This window comes from Amblyraja radiata, chromosome 13, assembly GCF_010909765.2.
Source record: "Amblyraja radiata isolate CabotCenter1 chromosome 13, sAmbRad1.1.pri, whole genome shotgun sequence".
NCBI classification, from domain to species: Eukaryota; Metazoa; Chordata; class Chondrichthyes; order Rajiformes; family Rajidae; genus Amblyraja; species Amblyraja radiata.
The window spans coordinates 49,636,646-49,655,401 of record NC_045968.1 but is presented as its reverse complement, the minus strand read 5'-3'; the positions used below and the strand labels follow the sequence as shown (position 1 = coordinate 49,655,401).

The following is an 18,756-nucleotide window of genomic DNA, read 5'->3' as shown; positions in this document are numbered from 1 at the left end:
ACTCGAGACCCCCCAAATGTTCTTTCTAGTTTTCAACACCTTTGCTATTTGGAAAGGTTTCTTACCATCTATGCCTGTCATAGTTTTTCATTCTTCTATCAGGTACCACATTCAGCCTCCTTAGTTCCAAGGATAACATATCCAGTTTATCGAATCAATCTTCATAAATATCCTGGTAAATCTCCTGCACAATCATGTCCTTCCTATAGTGTGGTGACTACAACTGTACAGTGCACCAGGTGTCACCTAATCAAGTTGTACAATGACTTCCTTGCACATTTTCTAATAGTCATAGTAATGAATGTACTTCCTATATCTCCTTCACAACCTTTTCCACATGAGATGCCACCTTCAGGGATCCTTGGATGTACACTACCATTCTTTAATATTCCCTAGGATTCCACAGTTCATTGTGTCTATTTTACCTATACTAGTACTCCCAAAGAATTATCACCTCACACTTGTCAAGATTAAATTCCATTTGTCATTATTTCATCCAATTTTTCAGACGATCAATATCTTCCTGTAGCCTATGACTATCCTCCTTATTATGAACAACTCTGATCTTTACATCATGTGCAGATTTGCTAACACTTGTTAAATTAGTTTCCATGTAGTTAGTGTCCATTATAAATTCTTACCTATAAATACTTATTAAATTAATTTTAAACATCTTATTTGTTTCTATACATAGAAAACTTGTCACTGTTCTTGACAAGTGTGTTTTTTTTTCCGTATTCTAACTATTTTGTTTTGGTCATGAAAACTACTGTCAATAGATTTCATAAGGAAGCTTTGTAATATAATATTTTATTTCCCAAAGTACAAAACATTCAATCCCTGAAAATGTCAATTTTCATTTATTCATGATTCTTTCACCCTTTTATCCCATACCATTATTAAGCAGAAGGTAACGTCCTGTTGGTCTCTTCCATCAACATAATTGGCAGTGTGTATAATTTTTCTTTTGTGATGGATTTACCTAAATGTTTGCTTGAAAACCCACAAAACCAGCAAATCACAGGGAGGACATTGCAGACATATATGCATCATCATACACTTCCAGAAGCATCATAGTATCATATATAATTATTTATGTTTTCTAAGTATCCTGGTTCCATGATATTCTGTCTGCAGAAACCAAAATATTTCTTCCTGTATTTATTTTTAAACAGCAATTCTATGATTTTTTTTTTTTTAAAACAACAAATTTTTGAGCATGCGTTGCATTTTGATGTGTTTCGGCTTTAGATGGTGTGAATCATGTAACATTCTGTAAACACATTCAAGTTTTACACTCGGTATATTTTCCGATAACTTCACATTATACTGTACAATATACACCAAAACTAATACTACATTTCTGAATTCTTTGACTTTATAATCACCTCAGAAATATAAAGACTCAGCTGGTTCCATTCATTCTTCAACAGAAGAGAAGAAAGGTCAGGAGGATCTTCCAGAGTTAAATGGGGAAAGAAGGACTTAACAGTTTTCCAATTAATTCCACAGCTATCAATAGCATTTTGAACAGTACCCGGTGCAATTATATAGATATTCATTTTCTGATTCTTCCCAATATGTTTGGAATAGCTATTATCAAGCAGCCCATTCACTGTACTGTTCAGCACATGTACATCCGACCCACCCAGGTCAATGATTCTGATGAATTCTTGATTTGATTTGACATTAAGAAGATATCTAGGAGGCATGTAGGTGTGGTAAAATATCAAATCATACTCGTTTTGCTGAGCCATTTGATTCTTTGAATGCAGAATTTTCTCTAAGTGGGACAGAGAAGGAATTAGACCACCTTGGTGCAAACAGCCAAAAAGCACTGACCCCAAGATATTAAATAGGACTATAATAACTTTCCATTGGAATATATCACATTTTGGAACACTGAGAATAACAAGTGGCACAATGAGTGGGACAATATATCTTGGTTCCTGATGACTAAACAATGATAAAAAAAGGATGGGAATTAAATAGACAAGGAACAAATATATATCAAAGTGGGAAGTAGAAGAAAACTGTGACGACAATTTATTTTCCAAATGTTTTTTGCAAGGAGTATGAGAGTTGGCTTTGCAGGCAAACTTGCTGACTATCATTTTGATACCAGATACAACAACAAACAAATGAAGGCAACCAAATAGCAAAAAACTATTCAGAGTCAAATGCGTAAACCAAGGGTGACTACCATGTGCAACAAGGCTTTTTTGATCTAAGTTATACAAAATAAGATTGACAGGGGTTAAAACTAAATGTTGACTTATGTCGACAATATATTTGTACACAGTATTTCCATCTTTCAAAAGCCAGTCCCCTTTGGACAACAATGAACCAAAATACAGTGCATCAGTCACAATGAAAAGAAAACTGGTTGCAATTGCAGAAATCAAAACACTAATACAGTTTATCACGATTCGTTTTAAACTGAACTGAAATGTGCCTTTCTGATCATGAGAAAGCCACAGGAGCATTGGCACTACAGCATAGCCAATGAATGTGGGCCTGTTAAAAAACCCAGAAGCTAAAACAATTCCAATAAGATGCTTGTTTCCTCTGTCCTTTTTTCCAGTATGTGGGCCCACATTTGATTGCTTTGTATCCATAGCTACCAACAACAGCAACAGCGCAAATAAATCTGCTTCTATAAGATTTGAAAATGTTCTAGTGCAAAAAACCAGCATGACATGTGATCCACTTAGCAGCATTAAAGCATTCCATGGATCTACTTTCCAGATACGGGCTAAATGGTATACAGAGTAGTCCAATATAAAGGACAGGCATGTCAGGAAGAATCTGGGAAAAACTAATAATGTATAACTGTTTATGATGTTGCCAAAAAGGCCAGAATTGTGTAAGGCTTTAAGTACTGTAAATGAAAAGCCTGCTGTGACCAATGGGAAAAAGACTGATCTGCTGGGATAACTGGTATTAAATTCCCAAGTACGGAATGTTTTGAGGTTCAAAATATCACCTGTGAAAAAAACAAAGTGAATTCAAAATAAGAAAAGCAAATTAATTTAATGGTTACATACATTACAGACATGACAAATTACACCCTTACCTTTGATTTTAACTTAATCTCCCTCAATTCTTGGTCTCAACATCTCCACTGCTTTGAGTGAGATTGCATCTCCTCTAATGCTAAAACTGGTTCCATGAAGTTTTTTCATTTCCTTTGTTTTCTTTATCGCTTACTTATTAAATAGATAATGCTAGTCATTTGATTGATGATTCTTCTCTCACCTCTGGAATCCAAGATGCATACAATGCAATTTTTGTTCCTAAAATTACTATGTGTTGCTCTCATACTACTCTCCACAACTAGTCTCTCTTCCTCGTATACTCATTGCATTGAGACTGAGATTAATCGGTCCATCTCCTGCTTGAATTCATTCTTCTCGAGCTTCAAAACTAAGGAAGCCTTTTCCATCTTCAATTCTTCCTACAATGTCTTGGTTTTTAAATATATATTCTTGGCACTGCCTAATCCTGAATTATCTTCTTGGCTTTCCTATTCTTTTTGATTGTGGCTTCACTGAGGCCTCATCCTAATAAATAAAACAAAATCTTGTTTAAAGGCAAGACGAGATGAAAGCACAAAGAAACATTAAGCATTTTAATAAAGTATTCAAGGCTTACTCAATCACATTATTTCTGAAATTCCATTAACTTTCCTAATATCCTAATACCTCACCAAGAAGAGTCAAAACTAGAGTGGAAACTGATGACTAGGAAATATAAAAAGATAGAACAGAAAATTTTCAACAGGTCAGTGTACATCTGTGGGAAGAGAAACAAAGTTAACATTTCTAGTCCACGACCGTTCAGCAGAAATAGGAAGTGGACAAGCTGCAGGGAGAGTGGGTGAGGGGTAGACCTGTGTGATAAGGTGAAACTGAGGTGACAATGGGATAAGCATAAACAATATCTGGTTAACGAGTGAATGGGAGCAATGAATAAGTTTATTGGTCAAGTATTCACATACAAAGAATTTGCCTTGGTGCTCCGCCCGCAAGCGACAACATGACATACAGTGACAGTTAGGAATGATACATAAAACATTAAACATTAATAATAAAACATTATTGATTAAACATGTGAATTAAATAAAATACCAGAGCAAAAGGAGGCCACAGATTTTTGACTATTGAGTAGAGCTACTACTCGTGGGAAAAAAAGCTGTTTTTATGTCTGGCTGTGGCAGCTTTGACAGCCCAGAGTCGCCTTCCAGAGGGAAGTGATTCAAAGCGTTTGTGGCTAATGGAGGTCAAGAACCTAGACAAAAGGGGAGGAGGCCATAGAGCGATAGCTCAGTGCGGGAATGTGATGGAAAATTCAAGCCGCAAGTAGCAGAAAGTTTGGAGGACAAGGTGTGAACATAGGTGCTCTTCAAAGCGATCATCCAAGTTTGGTTACTTCATCAAATTCTATAACTTCTGGTAACTTGATTTCTGTCAGTATGAGATCCAATTGTGATATTTGCAAATACTGATTGCGTGATTGTTTTGCGGAGCACCTGACTGACGTCTGCAAGGGCAATCCTGAACTTCCCGTTGCCTGCCATTTCAATTCTCCATATCGTTCCTCCACTAATTTACCTGTCCGTGGCCTCCTGTATTATTACAATGAGGCCCAACACAAGCTTGTGAAATAACACCCCATCTATCCTCTGGGTACGTCGCAACCTTCCGGACTTAATATTGAATTCTAAAATTCCAGATAAGTTGCTGTCTGACATAAAGTGCCTGGAGTCAAGAGCGGAACTCGCTATCAAAACATGGAGGGGACGGGGGACACAATTTTTTGGCGCGCATGCGCACACTCACGCACACACGCGCGATGCTTCGGAGGCTCAATCGAGCGCCAAATGCAGCTCAACTGCCTGTCTCACCGGGTTAACTACAGCCCTGACTGGACTGACGGGACACCCCCCCCCCCGGTTTTCCGCCCCTGCCTGGAGTAACTCAGCAGATAAGGCACATTTTTTAGAACAAAGATAGGTGACATTTCGGTTCAGATCCCAAAGACTGTCTTTTCCGTCTTTTTTGACACCCTGACTAATCAAGAACATGTCGGTATCCGCTTTAAAATATCCAATGACGACCTCCACAGTTGTCTGTGGCAATCAATTGCACAGATTCACCACCCTCTGGCTAAAGACGGTGGTCAGCCTACAAGAAAGATGCTTGTTTCCTTTCTCCAACATATACCCATATGCATCTACAAGTGAAGCCCAGTGTATTTTATCAGGGCAGAATGCCTGTTTGGTGATGGTTCCTATATCCAATGGATAGTGAGAAACCTGGCCAGCATTAAAAATTTGGATTGCCCTGGAGACAATAATGCTGGATTTCCCCTTAAGCACTTGTTTATCCTCACGATAAAATAGCAAATAAGAGATGCTGGAGTGGTCAGTTGTCAGCTTAGCTGGAATGTTTACAGTCCCATAATGATGCCACCAATTTGGCAGCATCCTTCTGCTTTGGGAATCATCATCATAGATTCCAGGTCGGCGGATGGCTCTGCCAGGGGACTGACCATCACAAGGGAACTTAACCAATCACTGCAGGAGACAGTTTCAGGCTCCATCTCTGTAGCCATGTTGAAACTGAACTCCAGTGAAAGGAGCTAGAAGAGAGGCACAGTGCCACATCTAGTAGAGCCACTGTTTCAAAGAGAGGCAAATATCAGAGGGGCAAATTCAATGCTGACTCATTACTTCCAGATATATGGAAATCAAAACAACAACTAAATATTATAGTTCCCTGTAAATTAATTCCTTGATTAGAACTGGTATTGTTGCTATTATTAGGTTAAAATGCTTTTAGCTAATTGTCATTGATGCGCTGTCCCTCAGTGACATCATCTAAATTGTATTGTCTGGTTCCTACGTATATTGAGGACATGAAGTTTTGTCTTACCACTATCTTAAACGTTTCATGTTACTAATATAGCAGCCTGTCCTGGGTGAAGAAGTGTTTCTACCATTTAAACACTTGACTGAAACCGCCATCATCCAATCCCTATCAATCCCTGGCATCCCTGGCCACTGTCTGAGGCCGAACAATGTCAATTCCGGTACTCACCAGATCATCCTTCCACATTTCAGCTCTACTGTCTCATATATTCTTCATTTTTACAACTCTGAGACCATTGGTCTTCTGAACCTATTTTAATCCCTTCATCAATGGCAGTTGCATATTTACAGATTGGGTCTTTTTCCTGGGAGTTATTTCCCTACTGTCCTTTACCGCCTAGGTCTCTTTGATAACTTTCATTAAAATCTATCACTGGTCATGTTTTTGGTCATCATTTCTAAAACTTTCTTAAATAGCTTACTACATCTCAAAAATTGACATGCTCCACTGAGGGTGGTGGTAAATAATGACTGTTATTGAGCATTATTTCAGTACAAGATTATTCCATACATTAAAGGAATTATGTAGATAAATATTATTAGTGATGGAACAATTATAAAAATGAATTCTGTATATGTGTAAGAAGGGACTGCAGATGCTGGTTTAAATTGAAGATAGACACAAAGAGCTGGAGTAAATCAGCGGGACAGGCAGCATCTCTGGAGATAAGGAATGGATGACATTTTGGGTCGAGACCCATCTTGAATTAATTTATTTTGGTTGTATCAGTATTTCACATGATTTTTAAAATGGCCTGTGTAGTTACATGGATTGCAGCAGGTAGCAAATTCAACAAAAACAAACAAAACAGGAATCCAGAATAATGCAAATGTCAGCATGCTGTGCCAAGTGATGTCATTCTCTATAGTGTGAATGCAAGATAGATGACGGGGTTTATTTGGGAAATTGTTAGGGAAAAAAACTAAAACAAATGCATCATTGTTTTACCTGCCATGATCTCGGGAGATTGAAAAAATTCATCAGGATGTATGTAGCCTGTTTGTGGTGCCAAGCACCACAGTATCCGGACAACTCCAAGAACCAACCACACCAATTTGAGCGCCATACTGAACACGTTAACAGAGAGTACCAAAATGTTGCATGGCTGTTTAAAAACAAACACATTTCTAATTAGTTCATTGACAACATCAATTTTGTTCACACTTTCAGAAACTACAATATTTTAGCAAAGATCTATAAAAAAGAAACGCGGAAAGCTGCTTATACTAATGTCAGCAACACCTGAGGGAAAAACATAGGTGGAATCAAAGTTCTCTACTCTGAAATATAAATGTATTTTTAGGAGATTCTGGTGAATATATTTTTTTAAGTATTGTTTTTAACTGTGTTTATGTGGGGGGCGGGGGATGTGGAGGGGGAAACTTAAAAAAATCTCTTCCCTGCACTGGAGACCCGACCTTTTTCCTGTCGGGTCTCCGTTGTCGTTGGGGCCTAGCACCGTGGAGCAGACTCCAGCCGGAACGACCTGGGGGCTCCAGTCGCGGAGCCTGCGGACTACTCACCATCGTGGGGCTGGCCAGCCTCGGAGTGTGGGGAGCAGTGGTGGCTCGCTGCTGCGGCCCGACCCTGGAGCTCGGAGGCTCCAGCTGCAGCCGCAGGTCCGGTGGACTGTGATATCGGGAGCTCGCGGGTGCCTGGTGGGAGACCGCTTTCCGGAGCTCCCGCAACGTGACTTCTCCAGCCCGTGTCGCGGGGTTGGAACGACCCGGAGCGGGGCCGTACAACGCCCGGCGCGGCTTTAATGGCCGTGGGATTCGAACGCCTGCCGGGGGCTCCAACTTTGTGACTTTTGGGCCTGGAGCGGGGCCTTACATCGCCCGACGCGGCCTAAAATGGCCGTGGGACTTACCATCGCCCGCCTGGGGCTTCAACATCGGGAGAAAAATGGAGAGCAGGGGTGAGAAAATAATTTGCCTTCCATCACAGTGAGGAAGAGGTTCACTGTGACGGTTGTGTGTCTAGTAGGAATCGTTTTTTGTTTGTATGGCTGTAGATAGAGTTTCGTTTGCGCCTCACTGAGGTTCAAATGACAATAAATATTGTATTGTATTGTATTGTATATATACCCAGAGTGCTTTGTGATTTTTTTATTTATTTATTTTTTATTTTTATTTTTTTATTTTTTTAAGTATGTTTTAAAGTCTGTATTTAATGTTTCTTTGTGTGTTTTATGTGGAGGGTGGTGTGGGGGGGTGAGGGGGAAACCGCTTCGGTCGCCTCCTCCATGGAGAGGCGACTTTTTCCAGGTCGCCTCCCCCGTGGCCTAACATCAAGGATCGACGCGGCCTTTCCCGGAGACGTGCCCGGGGCTTCAGCGGCGGGCGCAGCGTGGACTCTCGGCGTGGAGCAGGTGAGCCCTCGCTGGAGGGGAGCGCTCCATTTCGCTGGCCCGGGGCAGCCGGCAGCCTGAAGTCGCAGCCTGAAGCCGCGGTCTGCAGAGCTCCAGCTGGTGCGGCGTCTACAGCCCGGGATCCCTCGTGGGGGACCCGGGGGAAGAAGAAGCCATCACTGCCGGCCCGCGGCCAACTTCTACTGCGGGTCCGGCATGGACTTACCATCACCCCTGGAGGGGAGCTTCGACTGCCAGCCCTGCAGTCTACGGTGCTTCTGGCTGCGGCGGGGACTTTAAATCTCGACTGCCGGCCTGCGGCCTACAACAATCTAAAGCCGCGGTCTCCGGTGAGGAAGAGCCGATCCTGGACTGACTGGACTCTGGTCCTGTACACGGGGGGGAAATGGAGGAGGACTGGCCAAATGTTTGTGCCTTCCACCACAGTGATGAATGCTGTGGTGGATGTTTGTGTTACAGTTTTATTGTGTGTTCTTTATTATTGTACTGCTGCTGACAACCCAAATTTCCACCAACCCTGGTTGTGTGGCAATAAATTATATCTATCTATCTATTTGAATGTTATTGATATCATAGTGGTATATTTCTCTTGACAGTAAAGGTGAGCATATAGCATCTGAATGAAAAATATACAAAAACGTGGCGCATTATGAGCAGCATTATTAATGCTTTTACATAACTTGCACAGACTTCAGATATAAGGATTGGGAAGGGACTTTGATGCCAGATTATCTCTATTCTTGCCACTCCAAAAGTAACAATGTGTACTTCCATTTTCAAAACATTGCCCAATTCTGCCGCTGCCTCTTTTGTCCATTGATGAAACCCTCATCCATTTTGCCCCTTAAGACATTACTTTTCCAATGCTCACGTATTCAGACTATCATATTCTACACTCCAAACACTTGAGCTCTCCTGAAACAAAAAGCTAGATACAAAATAAAGACAAAGTGTTGGAGTAAGTCAGCAAAGGTAGACATAACTCAGCGGGAGTATCTATGGAACGAAGGAATAGGTGACGTCACGCCAGGGGCGGCACGCACACCCCCATCCACATTAACGGGACGGAGGTGGAACGTGTTTCTAGCTTCAGGTTCCTGGGAGTCAACATCTCCGATGACCTCTCTTGGACCCACAATACCTCAACTCTGATCAAGAAGGCTCACCAGCGTCTCTTCTTCCTGAGGAGACTGAAGAAGGTCCATCTGTCTCCTCAGATCCTGGTGAACTTCTACCGCTGCACCATCGAGAGCATCCTTACCAACTGCATCACAGTATGGTATGGCAACTGCTCTGTCTCCGACCGGAAGGCATTGCAGAGGGTGGTGAAAATTGCCCAACGCATCACCGGTTCCTCGCTCCCCTCCATTGAGTCTGTCCAAAGCAAGCGTTGTCTGCGGAGGGCGCTCAGCATCGCCAAGGACTGCTCTCACCCCAACCATGGACTGTTTACCCTCCTACCATCCGGGAGGCGCTACAGGTCTCTCCGTTGCCGAACCAGCAGGTCCAGGAACAGCTTCTTCCCGGCGGCTGTCACTCTACTCAACAACGTACCTCGGTGACTGCCAATCACCCCCCCACCCCCCGGACACTTATTATCACTTATTATTATTTATTCAAATCATTTGCTATGTCGCTCTTCCAGGGAGATGCTAAATGCATTTCGTTGTCTCTGTACTGTACACTGACAATGACAATTAAAATTGAATCTTGAATCTGAATCTGTTTCTTAAGACTGATGTGGGGGTGAGGGGAGACGGGGGGGCGGGAAGAATAAAGGAAGAGGCAGAGATAGTAGGCTGTGGGATAGCTGGGAAGGGGAGGGGAAGGAGGGAGAAAGCAAGGACTACCTGAAATTGGAGAAGTCAATGTTCATACCGCTGGGGTGTAAACCGCCCAAGCGAAATATGAGGTGCTCCAATTTGCGGTGGGGCTCACCCTGGCCATGGAGGAGGCCCAGGACAGGTCGGATTCGGAATGGGAAGTGGAGTTGAAGTGCTGAGCCACGGGGAGACTAGGTTGGTTAGTGCAAACTGAGCGGAGGTGTTGGGCGAAGCGATCGCCAAGCCTGCGCTTGGTCTCACCAATGTAGAGCAGTTGACACCTAGAACAGCGGATGCAATAGATATTTTAATATAATATTATATTTAATAATGTTATAATATTTTAATAGAATAGAGTAATCCAGCAGGTCAGGCATCTTCATTGGAGAACATGGACAGGTGACATTTTGGGTCAGAACCCTTCTTCAACACATGGTAAAATATTATGAATGTTTTATTTAAAAGGACGGGTAAATGCAATTTTATTTTGGCTGGTGCTTGTTAATTACTATGCATATTATTAAAGCAAGATTTAACTGGCTATTTGTGGTAAGAATCTCTGTCATTGCATCTCTTTTAGAATGCACAATCATCATATGGAAACAGGTCAGCTGAATGATAAACATAGCCATAAAATGCAAGTACAGTATGATGATAATTGAAATAGGTTGCTGGTACTCATCAATCACAGGAGACCCATGTTCACCTGGGATTGTACCAGAACTCTAGTAAAGTTCACTGTTTGCTGCACACGCCTCGATAACTCGGGCCTATTTTCATGTGAATTATTTACCTACCCGTTCTGCAATGATATGTCTTAAACAATAATGCAATCTGAAATGAAAGGAAATTATGTTATACCAGCAACAATCTTACAGCTTCAGCTTTGTTTTTGCTAGCAATCTCATCCATATCAACAGGTTGTGGATTCATATCCCCGATCTACCTTGGCACCAAATCCCCCCACAACCCCCCCCCTCTCCCATATCAACTCCTGTTTGTCAGCTATAAAAACCTGGATGCAACATAATTTCCTCAAACTCAACAGCGATGACAGAATTCCTCCTCATAGGCTCCAAAGCCACACTCAGCAAAATCAATAACCCCACTCTCACCATCGACGGCACCACTGTCTCCCCATCTCCCCAGGCCCGCAACCTTGGCGTGATCTTTGAGTCCACCCTCTCCCTTGAGCCTCACATCCGCCATGTCATTAAAACCTCCTTCTTTCATCTCCGCAACATCGCCAAACTCAGACCCTCTCTCACACCGCCCGCTGCTGAAAGACTCATCCATGCCTTCATCTCCTCCCGACTGGACTATTGCAACTCACTTCTCCTTGGCATCAGCTCCACGTACATCAACCGACTCCAACTGGTCCAGAACGCAGCCGCCCGACTCATCACCCACACCAAATCCTGGCATCACATCACTCCAGTCCTCAAACAACTTCACTGGCTTCCCATCTCCCACCGGATCACCTACAAAATCCTGATCCTCACCTACAAAGCCCTCCACCATCTGGCCCCCCCCCATATCTCACTGACCTCCTCTCCCCCTACCAACCCTCACGGTCCCTCAGATCCACATCAGCCGGTCTCCTCTCCACCCACAAGTCCAACCTCCGTAGTTTTGGGGACAGAGCCTTCTCCAGGGCAGCTCCCAGGCTCTGGAACTCCCTCCCCCAACTGATCCGCAATTCCGTGTCCCTCACCATCTTCCAGTCCCGCCTCAAGACCCATCTCTTCACCTCTGCCTATCCTTAGCCCCACGTCCCCCTCCCTTTTCATCTGTGCATTAATTGCCTCATACTGTGTTTTGTATTGAATTATGTCTTTACTTTGTGTACTAGTCATGTCTCTACTATTTATTTCATTCCCCTTACATGTTTTTCCTCTACCTGCTAAATTTTTGTAAGGTGTCCTTGAGACTCTTGAAAGGCGCCCATAAATAAAATTTATTATTATTATTATTATTATTATTATTATTATATCCCACTCCACAATGTGGAAAGTCTTAGCTAAGGTAATTATCACGGTGATGTACTGTGGGGAGTGCAGTACTATTGTAAATACAATCTTTCACCAAAGTCCCATCTACTCTCTTCAGTAGGTGCAAATAAATCTGCTGACGCTGTATTATTAGAACATAAGAAATGGGATTCAGCCTGTTTGCCATTCAAAAAGATCATGGCTGATCTAATCTAAAGGGCTTGTCCCACTTGGGCGACCTAATCCGCGAGTTAAAAAGAGTGTCTTCGACCTTCCAGCTCGTGGGCACTCGCCTGGAAAGCTTTGAGCTGGATCGACCGACCGGACACACACACATGCACAAACACATCGCGAAGGCGGGGGCCAGGGAAAGCGGAGGAGCGCTGTCTGAACGGCTGCACAGTAATGGTAAGTTATTTAGAGAGCGCGTAGGGGGAGAAGGAGAGAGAAGGGGGAGAGAAGGTGGGGGGGGGGGAGAAGGAGAGAGAAGGGGGAGAGAAGGGGGGGTGGGGGGAAAGAAGGAGTGGAGACACTTTTAAGAAGTTTAATAAAGTTAGACATGCATTTTACCTACCGGTAGGTCTTCCTTGGGCCTGAAAACTCCAATGGGCCAATCAAAATGCCTGGTCAGTGAAGGAGATTGCCTACGGCTGCCCTCGACTGCCTGTAATTAAATAGCGACCCCACTCCACTGCACTACAAGTTAAAAAGACCCATGCCGACCAAATTTTACTCGCGGAAAATATTTCAACATGCTGAAACATTTTCCACGACCTAGCTGAGGCCACGAGTATTCGGGAACTTCCCTCGAGCATGAAGGAGTTCCAGCTACCTCATAGGACCTCCTACGACCACGTGTCGACCATGCTGCGAGTTTGAAGGTTGAAGACACTCTTCTAAACTCGCAGATTAGGTCGCCCAAGTGGAACAGGCCCTTTAGTCTATACATCAGATTCCTTGCTTCCCTTCTCCTCGCTAATCATACCCATTGACTTTTACATTTCAGAGAAGTGTCGGGTTATGCAGTGTCCTGGCCAATAATAGAATGCGTTTCCAAAACAAATTGACTGGTCATTTTTACACTGCTGTTTGAGGCAGCTTGTTTTGCATTTCTCTTGCATTATAACTATGGCCACATTTCAGGATGACATTTCAGGGAGGGGTTCAGTTATATGAATCATTGTGTTCTCTTCCAGGACAAGTGGGACCAGTACAAGAAGGGCAAGAATGTTTGCAATAATGTGACCAGTTTTATGTCCCATAGCTGAGCAGGGATTTTGAGGTTGGCATTTGAGAGGGTCCAAAGGAGGTTTACGAGAATGATCCTGGGGAAGATTGTGTTAACGTATGAAAAGCATTTGATGGCTCTGGGCCTGTACTCGCTGAAGTTTTGAAGGAAGAGGGGGGAATCTCATTGAAACCTACTGAATAATGAAAGGCCTAGTTCGAGTGGATGTGGAGAGAATGTTTCCAATAGTGGGAGTGTCTCAGACTCGGAATAAAAGGACATTCCCTTAGATTGGAGATGAGCAAGAATTTCTTTGGCCAGAGGTTGTGAATCTGTGGGATTCATTGCCACAGACGGCAGTGGAGGCCAAGTCATTGGATAATTTAAAAGTGGAAATTGATAAGATCTTGATTAGTAAGAATGTCAAAGATTGCAGGAAGAAGGCAGGAGAATGGGGTTGAAAGGGAAAAAAAGATCATCTATGTTCGACTGGTGCAACAGACTGGAAGAGGACCCAGCGGCAGGCGGCCGAGGATGGGCCACAGCAGTCCCAGCAATGGGCAGTGTCGAGGACGGGTCCGCGTGAGTGCCGGAGGTCGGCCCCGCATGAGTATCGATGGTCTGTCATGGACTGGGGAAGCGTGTATGCCGGAGGTCAGCCGAGGACGAGCCGGCTTGAATCCAGGCAGAGGGCGGCCGTGGACGGGCTGTGAATGCCGGAGGTCGGTCGAGGAATGGGGCCACGTGAGTGCTTAAGGTCGGCCAAGGACAGGCACGCGGGAATTCAGAACCAATATGTTCATGTGAGGAAGTAAGACTATACTGGCAAGCTTGGATTATTAGAGATATTGTAAATTTAGTGAAAAAGGAAAATAGTATGTGGAGAGTTTAGGAACTGAAATCAGATGGGGCCTTGAGGAATGTAAAGGAACATAAATAGGGAATCAGGAAGGCAAAGTGGGACAGGGAATGTCTGACAAGTAGGATTAGGGAGCATATCAAGGCATTTTAGTGATACAGGAAAAACAAGAGGATAACTTTGGAGAAGCTATGAGCACACAAGGACAAAGGAGAGAATTTATGCCTGAAGTCCGGGGAAGTGGGAAAGTTATCAAATAAGTACTTCGCATTAGTATTCACTAAGGAGATGAGCATGACTATCAGGGAGGAGTATGTTGATATTCTCTGGCACATTGATATCAAGGCTCTGATGAACATCAAGGTGGTTAAGTCTCTAAGGCTAGTTGAGATCTATTCCAGATATTGAGTGAGGCAAGAGGGGAGATTATTGGGGCCTTGACAGAGATCTTAGTATCCTCTTTTGCTTTTGAAGAGGGTCCAGAAGATTGAATTCAAATTTGGCTTAGCCAAAGAAGACAGAGTAGTGGTGTAAGTGGTTTATTCCGAATCAAGGTCCACAAGTGTCAGTTCTGGTACTTGTGTTTGTGATAGAGATACATCATTCATCAAAGATGCAGGAGGCCTGATTAGTTAGTCTGCAGACAACACAAAAATTGGCCAAGCGATAGATAGTGAGGAACACTGTCAAAGCAAGAGATAGTGAGGAACACTGTCAACAGGATATACACCAATTGGAAATGTGGGCAAACAATGGCAGATGTGGTTTAATCCAAACAATTGTGAGGTATTCCACCTTGGAAGGTCAAATGCAAGATGAAGTATACAGTGACTAGCATAACCTTGGGAGCATTGATGTACTAAGGGATCTTAGGGTGCAAGACTTTAGCTCCCTCAACGTGGCAAACATATGTAGAAAGGAGCATAATGACAATAGACAGTGTGCTTGCCTTCATCAGTAAGGATATTGAAAAAATTGGTAAATCACAATTCCGGAAGTGGCGGCGCTGTGATACAGCTGCGGCTCGCCTGCAGTCTGTCTGTTTTTACTTTTTGTGTTGTTTTTTTTGTCTAGTTTAGTAATTTTTTTTGGTTATTAGGTGGTGTTATGTGTGTGGGGGGAGGGTGAAACAGAGCTTTGTCTCTCCCTTCGGGGGAATGCGACTTTTTTGTCGTATCCCCCTTCTCTTCCCCCGTCTGCGCTGAGGCCTAATGGCGGAGCTGGCGGCCTCCAACCTGCGACCGACCTCGAGGGTCCGGAGGTAGAGCCAGCCAGGACTCACCAACGCGAGGCTGGCCATCTTCGAGCTGTGGCGACGTCCGGGTAGCGGCACGACTCGGCGCTCCGGTGAGGGCGGACGGCGCGGGGCTGACACTCTCGTGTGAGCGGCACGGCTACCGGCTGGAAGGCGCTCCCGTGTGAGCAGCCCGGTGCGGGGCTGAGACGCTGCCGTGTGGGTGGCCTGGCTATCGGCTGGAAGGCGCTCCGGTGAGGGCGGACCAGCTCCCGGCTGGAAGGTGCTCCCGTGGGGGCAGCCCGGTGCGGGGCTGAGACGCTGCCTTGTGGGCGGCCCGGTGCGGGGCGGAGACGGTGCTCCGGCGGCTGAGGCGGCGGCGACCTGGATCCGGGGCTCGGCCGCGGGCCAGTGGAGGACAATGTCGGGAGCTCGCAGGTCACAGGCTGGTGCCTGTTTTCTGGAGCACCCGTTGCAACAGCTGCGCCCGCTGGACTGGAGGGCGGCAGCTTCGACCACCCCCGGGCCGCGGAGCTTGAACCGCGGGACTGATACCATCGCCCGGTGGGGTATCGCCTCGGCGCAGAGGGAGAAGAGGAGGGAAGAGACAGTAACTCTAAGACTTTTGCCTCCATCACAGTGAGGAGGTGTTTGGTGAACTCACTGTGGTGGATGTTAATTTGTGTTTATTGTGTTTTGTTATTATTACATGTATGGCTGCAGGCAACAGCATTTCGTTCAGAACGAAAGGTCTGAATGACAAATAAAGGATTCAATTCAATTCAATTCAATTCAATTGCAGCTCGATAAAACTTTGGTTAGCCATGTTTTAGAGTATTGTGTGCAATCTGGTTACCACATTCCAGGAAGGATGTGGAGGCTTTGCAGAGGAGGTTCACAAGGATGCTCCCTGGATTCGAGAGAATTATCTTATTGCTAATACTCTCCAATAAAGGATAGGTGGGACAAACTTGGATGGCTTTCTCTGGAGCATTGGAGGCTGTAGGGCAACCCAATGGACATGTATAAAATTATGAAAGGCATAGATTGGGGAGATAGTCAAAATCTTTTTATCAGGCTGGACATTTCAAATACTGGAGGATGCAACTTTAAGATGAGAGGGAGAATGTTTAAAGTAGATTTACGGTTTTTTTAAATTACCCCACAGAATGGTGGGTACCTGGAAGCACTGCAATGGAAAACGTAGAAACATAGAAAATCGGTGCGGAGTAGGCCATTCCGCCCTTCAAGCCAGCACCGCAATTTAATATGATCATGGCTGATCATCCAAAATCAAAACCCCGTTCCGGCTTATTCCCCATATCCCTTGATTCCCTTAGCCCTAAGAGCTAAATCTAACTCTCTTGAAAACTAGTGGAAACAGATACAACAGCAATGTTTAAGTGGCATCTAGACGGGCACATGACAAGGCTAGGAATAGAGTGAGATGGACTCTGTCCAGGCAGGTGGGATTAGTTTAAACTGGCATCCAGCTCGGCAGAGGTACAATTTTTATTATACTTGTATTTCACCACACTTGTGCTCGACTTGACTCGATGTATCGTAGGCTGAAAAGGACCTATTTCTGTGCTGCGCTACAAAAGGTGCTTCATATGTGTGAAACTTTCCTGTATAATAATTGCAAGAAGTGCATGCGACAATGTTAGGAGTGCAACTTTCCAATGATCCACTGGCTGGCGGGCCGATCTCATGGAGAAGCCGCCGGGCCGCACAGTGGCCACCGCTGATGTTTGATCCTCCCTCCAGGCGGGGCAGCCGCGGGCCCCGGCGCAACAGCAAACACACCGCGAAACGCGGAAGGGAAGCCCAAACGAGACCGACGCTGAGGTGACAGCGCTTCCCAACGTCGCGTTTAGCCAAGTGCCCGTCGTCATTCCCCACAGCTCCGACATTTACCTCTGTCACACGCCAAGGCTCGGAGCAGACACCGACCGGCAGACGCAGCAGCAGCAGCCACGCAAATATTTTCAAACACGGTCGCCCCGATTCATGGCGTCATGGCGCTGCACCTACGTCGTTGTCAAGACGATGACAAGAAGGCTTTAAAGGCGCGCGTTCCACACCACAGGCAAGATTATTTCCTTGCCGACAAGAAACAATTATGTTTAAGAAGGAACTGTAGATGCTGGAAAATCGAAGGTACACAAAAAAGCTGGAGAAACTCAGCGGGTGCAGCAGCATCTATGGAGAAACTCAGCGGGTGCAGCAGCAGCTGGCGGGCCGAGTTGCTCCAGCTTTTTTGTGTACCTAAGAAACAATTATGGTTCAATTGTACTTTACTGTCACATGTACCTAGATACAGTCAAAGCCCTGTCCCACGGTACGAGTTCATTCCAAGAGCTCTCCCGAGTAAAAAAAAAACCAAACTCGTGGTAAGCACGGTGAATGAACGTATAATGGGGCTTTTTCACGGGGCGACTTGACGCAAGATGTAACCAGAGTGAAGTGGTCGTGGTCTAGCACGATATCACACGATATAACGGGGGGTAGATAAAGAGTTCCCACGGTACTCGGCATTTCTGTTATTTGTGCGAGTGACTTGTCCGTCTCCCGAGCTTTCCCGTTAAATCTTGAATGAACATTGTGAAGTGTTGTTAAATCATCACGTGGCACAAATGATATCACTTTTTTTTCACACACTATAAATATCCTCCTTGGTTGAATTGGCTCATTTGGAGACATGTTTTACTGTGTATGTGGGAGACACAGATGGACTGAGCACAGTACCTCGGTCTTACTGTATGTGGGAGAGGGGGAGAAAGAGACGTACACTCACAGAGGCAGAGTCTCTCAGCCTGTGTAAGAGGGAGGGAGGGAGAGAGAGAGAGAGGCACACACAAGGTGGATGTGAAATCTCACCTGCCTGTTTCAGTGGCAGACACCCGCCGCCAGTAAATGAAGACACCCCCATCTGTCTCCCCCTCCTCTCCCTCGACTCCCCCACCTTTCCCTCCCAACTCCAGTCCCGTCCCGACCCCCTGGGAAACTGAATAGAGCAACAATCAACTGCTGCCTGTGCGCTGATATGACAATAAAGGCTACTTTACTTTACTTTACTGAGTTAAAGAGTTCCCACGGTAGACTGTAAAACTGGGACCTTGGTTCTGGACTCCCCCAACATCGGGAACATTCTTCCTGCATCTAGCCTGTCCAATCCCGTAGATACTGATTAGACCGGTATCTATTTATTTACTTTATTAATGATTTCAATTAAATATTGGGAACATCAGGCCGCAAACGTTAGTTCTTGAGTGTTAGTGCTGGACTTTGACTCGACCTTCCTAGTTAGCCGGCGC

At 44.8% G+C, this 18,756-nt stretch overlaps 1 protein-coding gene across 3 annotated transcripts; it reads right to left on the bottom strand.

The window, feature by feature from the left end:
- Positions 1-790: 790 nt before the first annotated feature.
- On the bottom strand, positions 791-17,492 carry pigz (phosphatidylinositol glycan anchor biosynthesis class Z). Of its 3 annotated transcripts, XM_033032051.1 has the most exons (4): positions 17,357-17,492; positions 10,925-10,961; positions 6,882-7,038; positions 791-2,986 (listed from the first exon to the last, which is right to left on the bottom strand). In XM_033032051.1, exons 3-4 carry the CDS (start codon positions 6,997-6,999, stop codon positions 1,356-1,358), a joined length of 1,749 nt encoding a protein of 582 aa, XP_032887942.1. In that variant the 5' UTR covers positions 7,000-7,038; positions 10,925-10,961; positions 17,357-17,492; the 3' UTR covers positions 791-1,355. The 3 variants fall into 3 exon arrangements, with proteins under 3 accessions (XP_032887942.1, XP_032887941.1, XP_032887943.1); XM_033032050.1 differs by lacking the exon at positions 10,925-10,961; XM_033032052.1 differs by lacking the exons at positions 10,925-10,961; positions 17,357-17,492 and adding an exon at positions 10,155-10,217.
- Positions 17,493-18,756: the final 1,264 nt, after the last annotated feature.

Bases quoted from the DNA above. Each gene is read 5' to 3' on its own strand.
- pigz (XM_033032051.1), bottom strand. From the start codon at position 6,999: ATGGCGCTCAAATTGGTGTGGTTGGTTCTTGGAGTTGTCCGGATACTG. The intron at 2,987-6,881 runs GTAAAACAATGA...TTTTTTTCACAG, and splicing joins ATCTCCCGAGATCATGGCAG to GTGATATTTTGAACCTCAAA.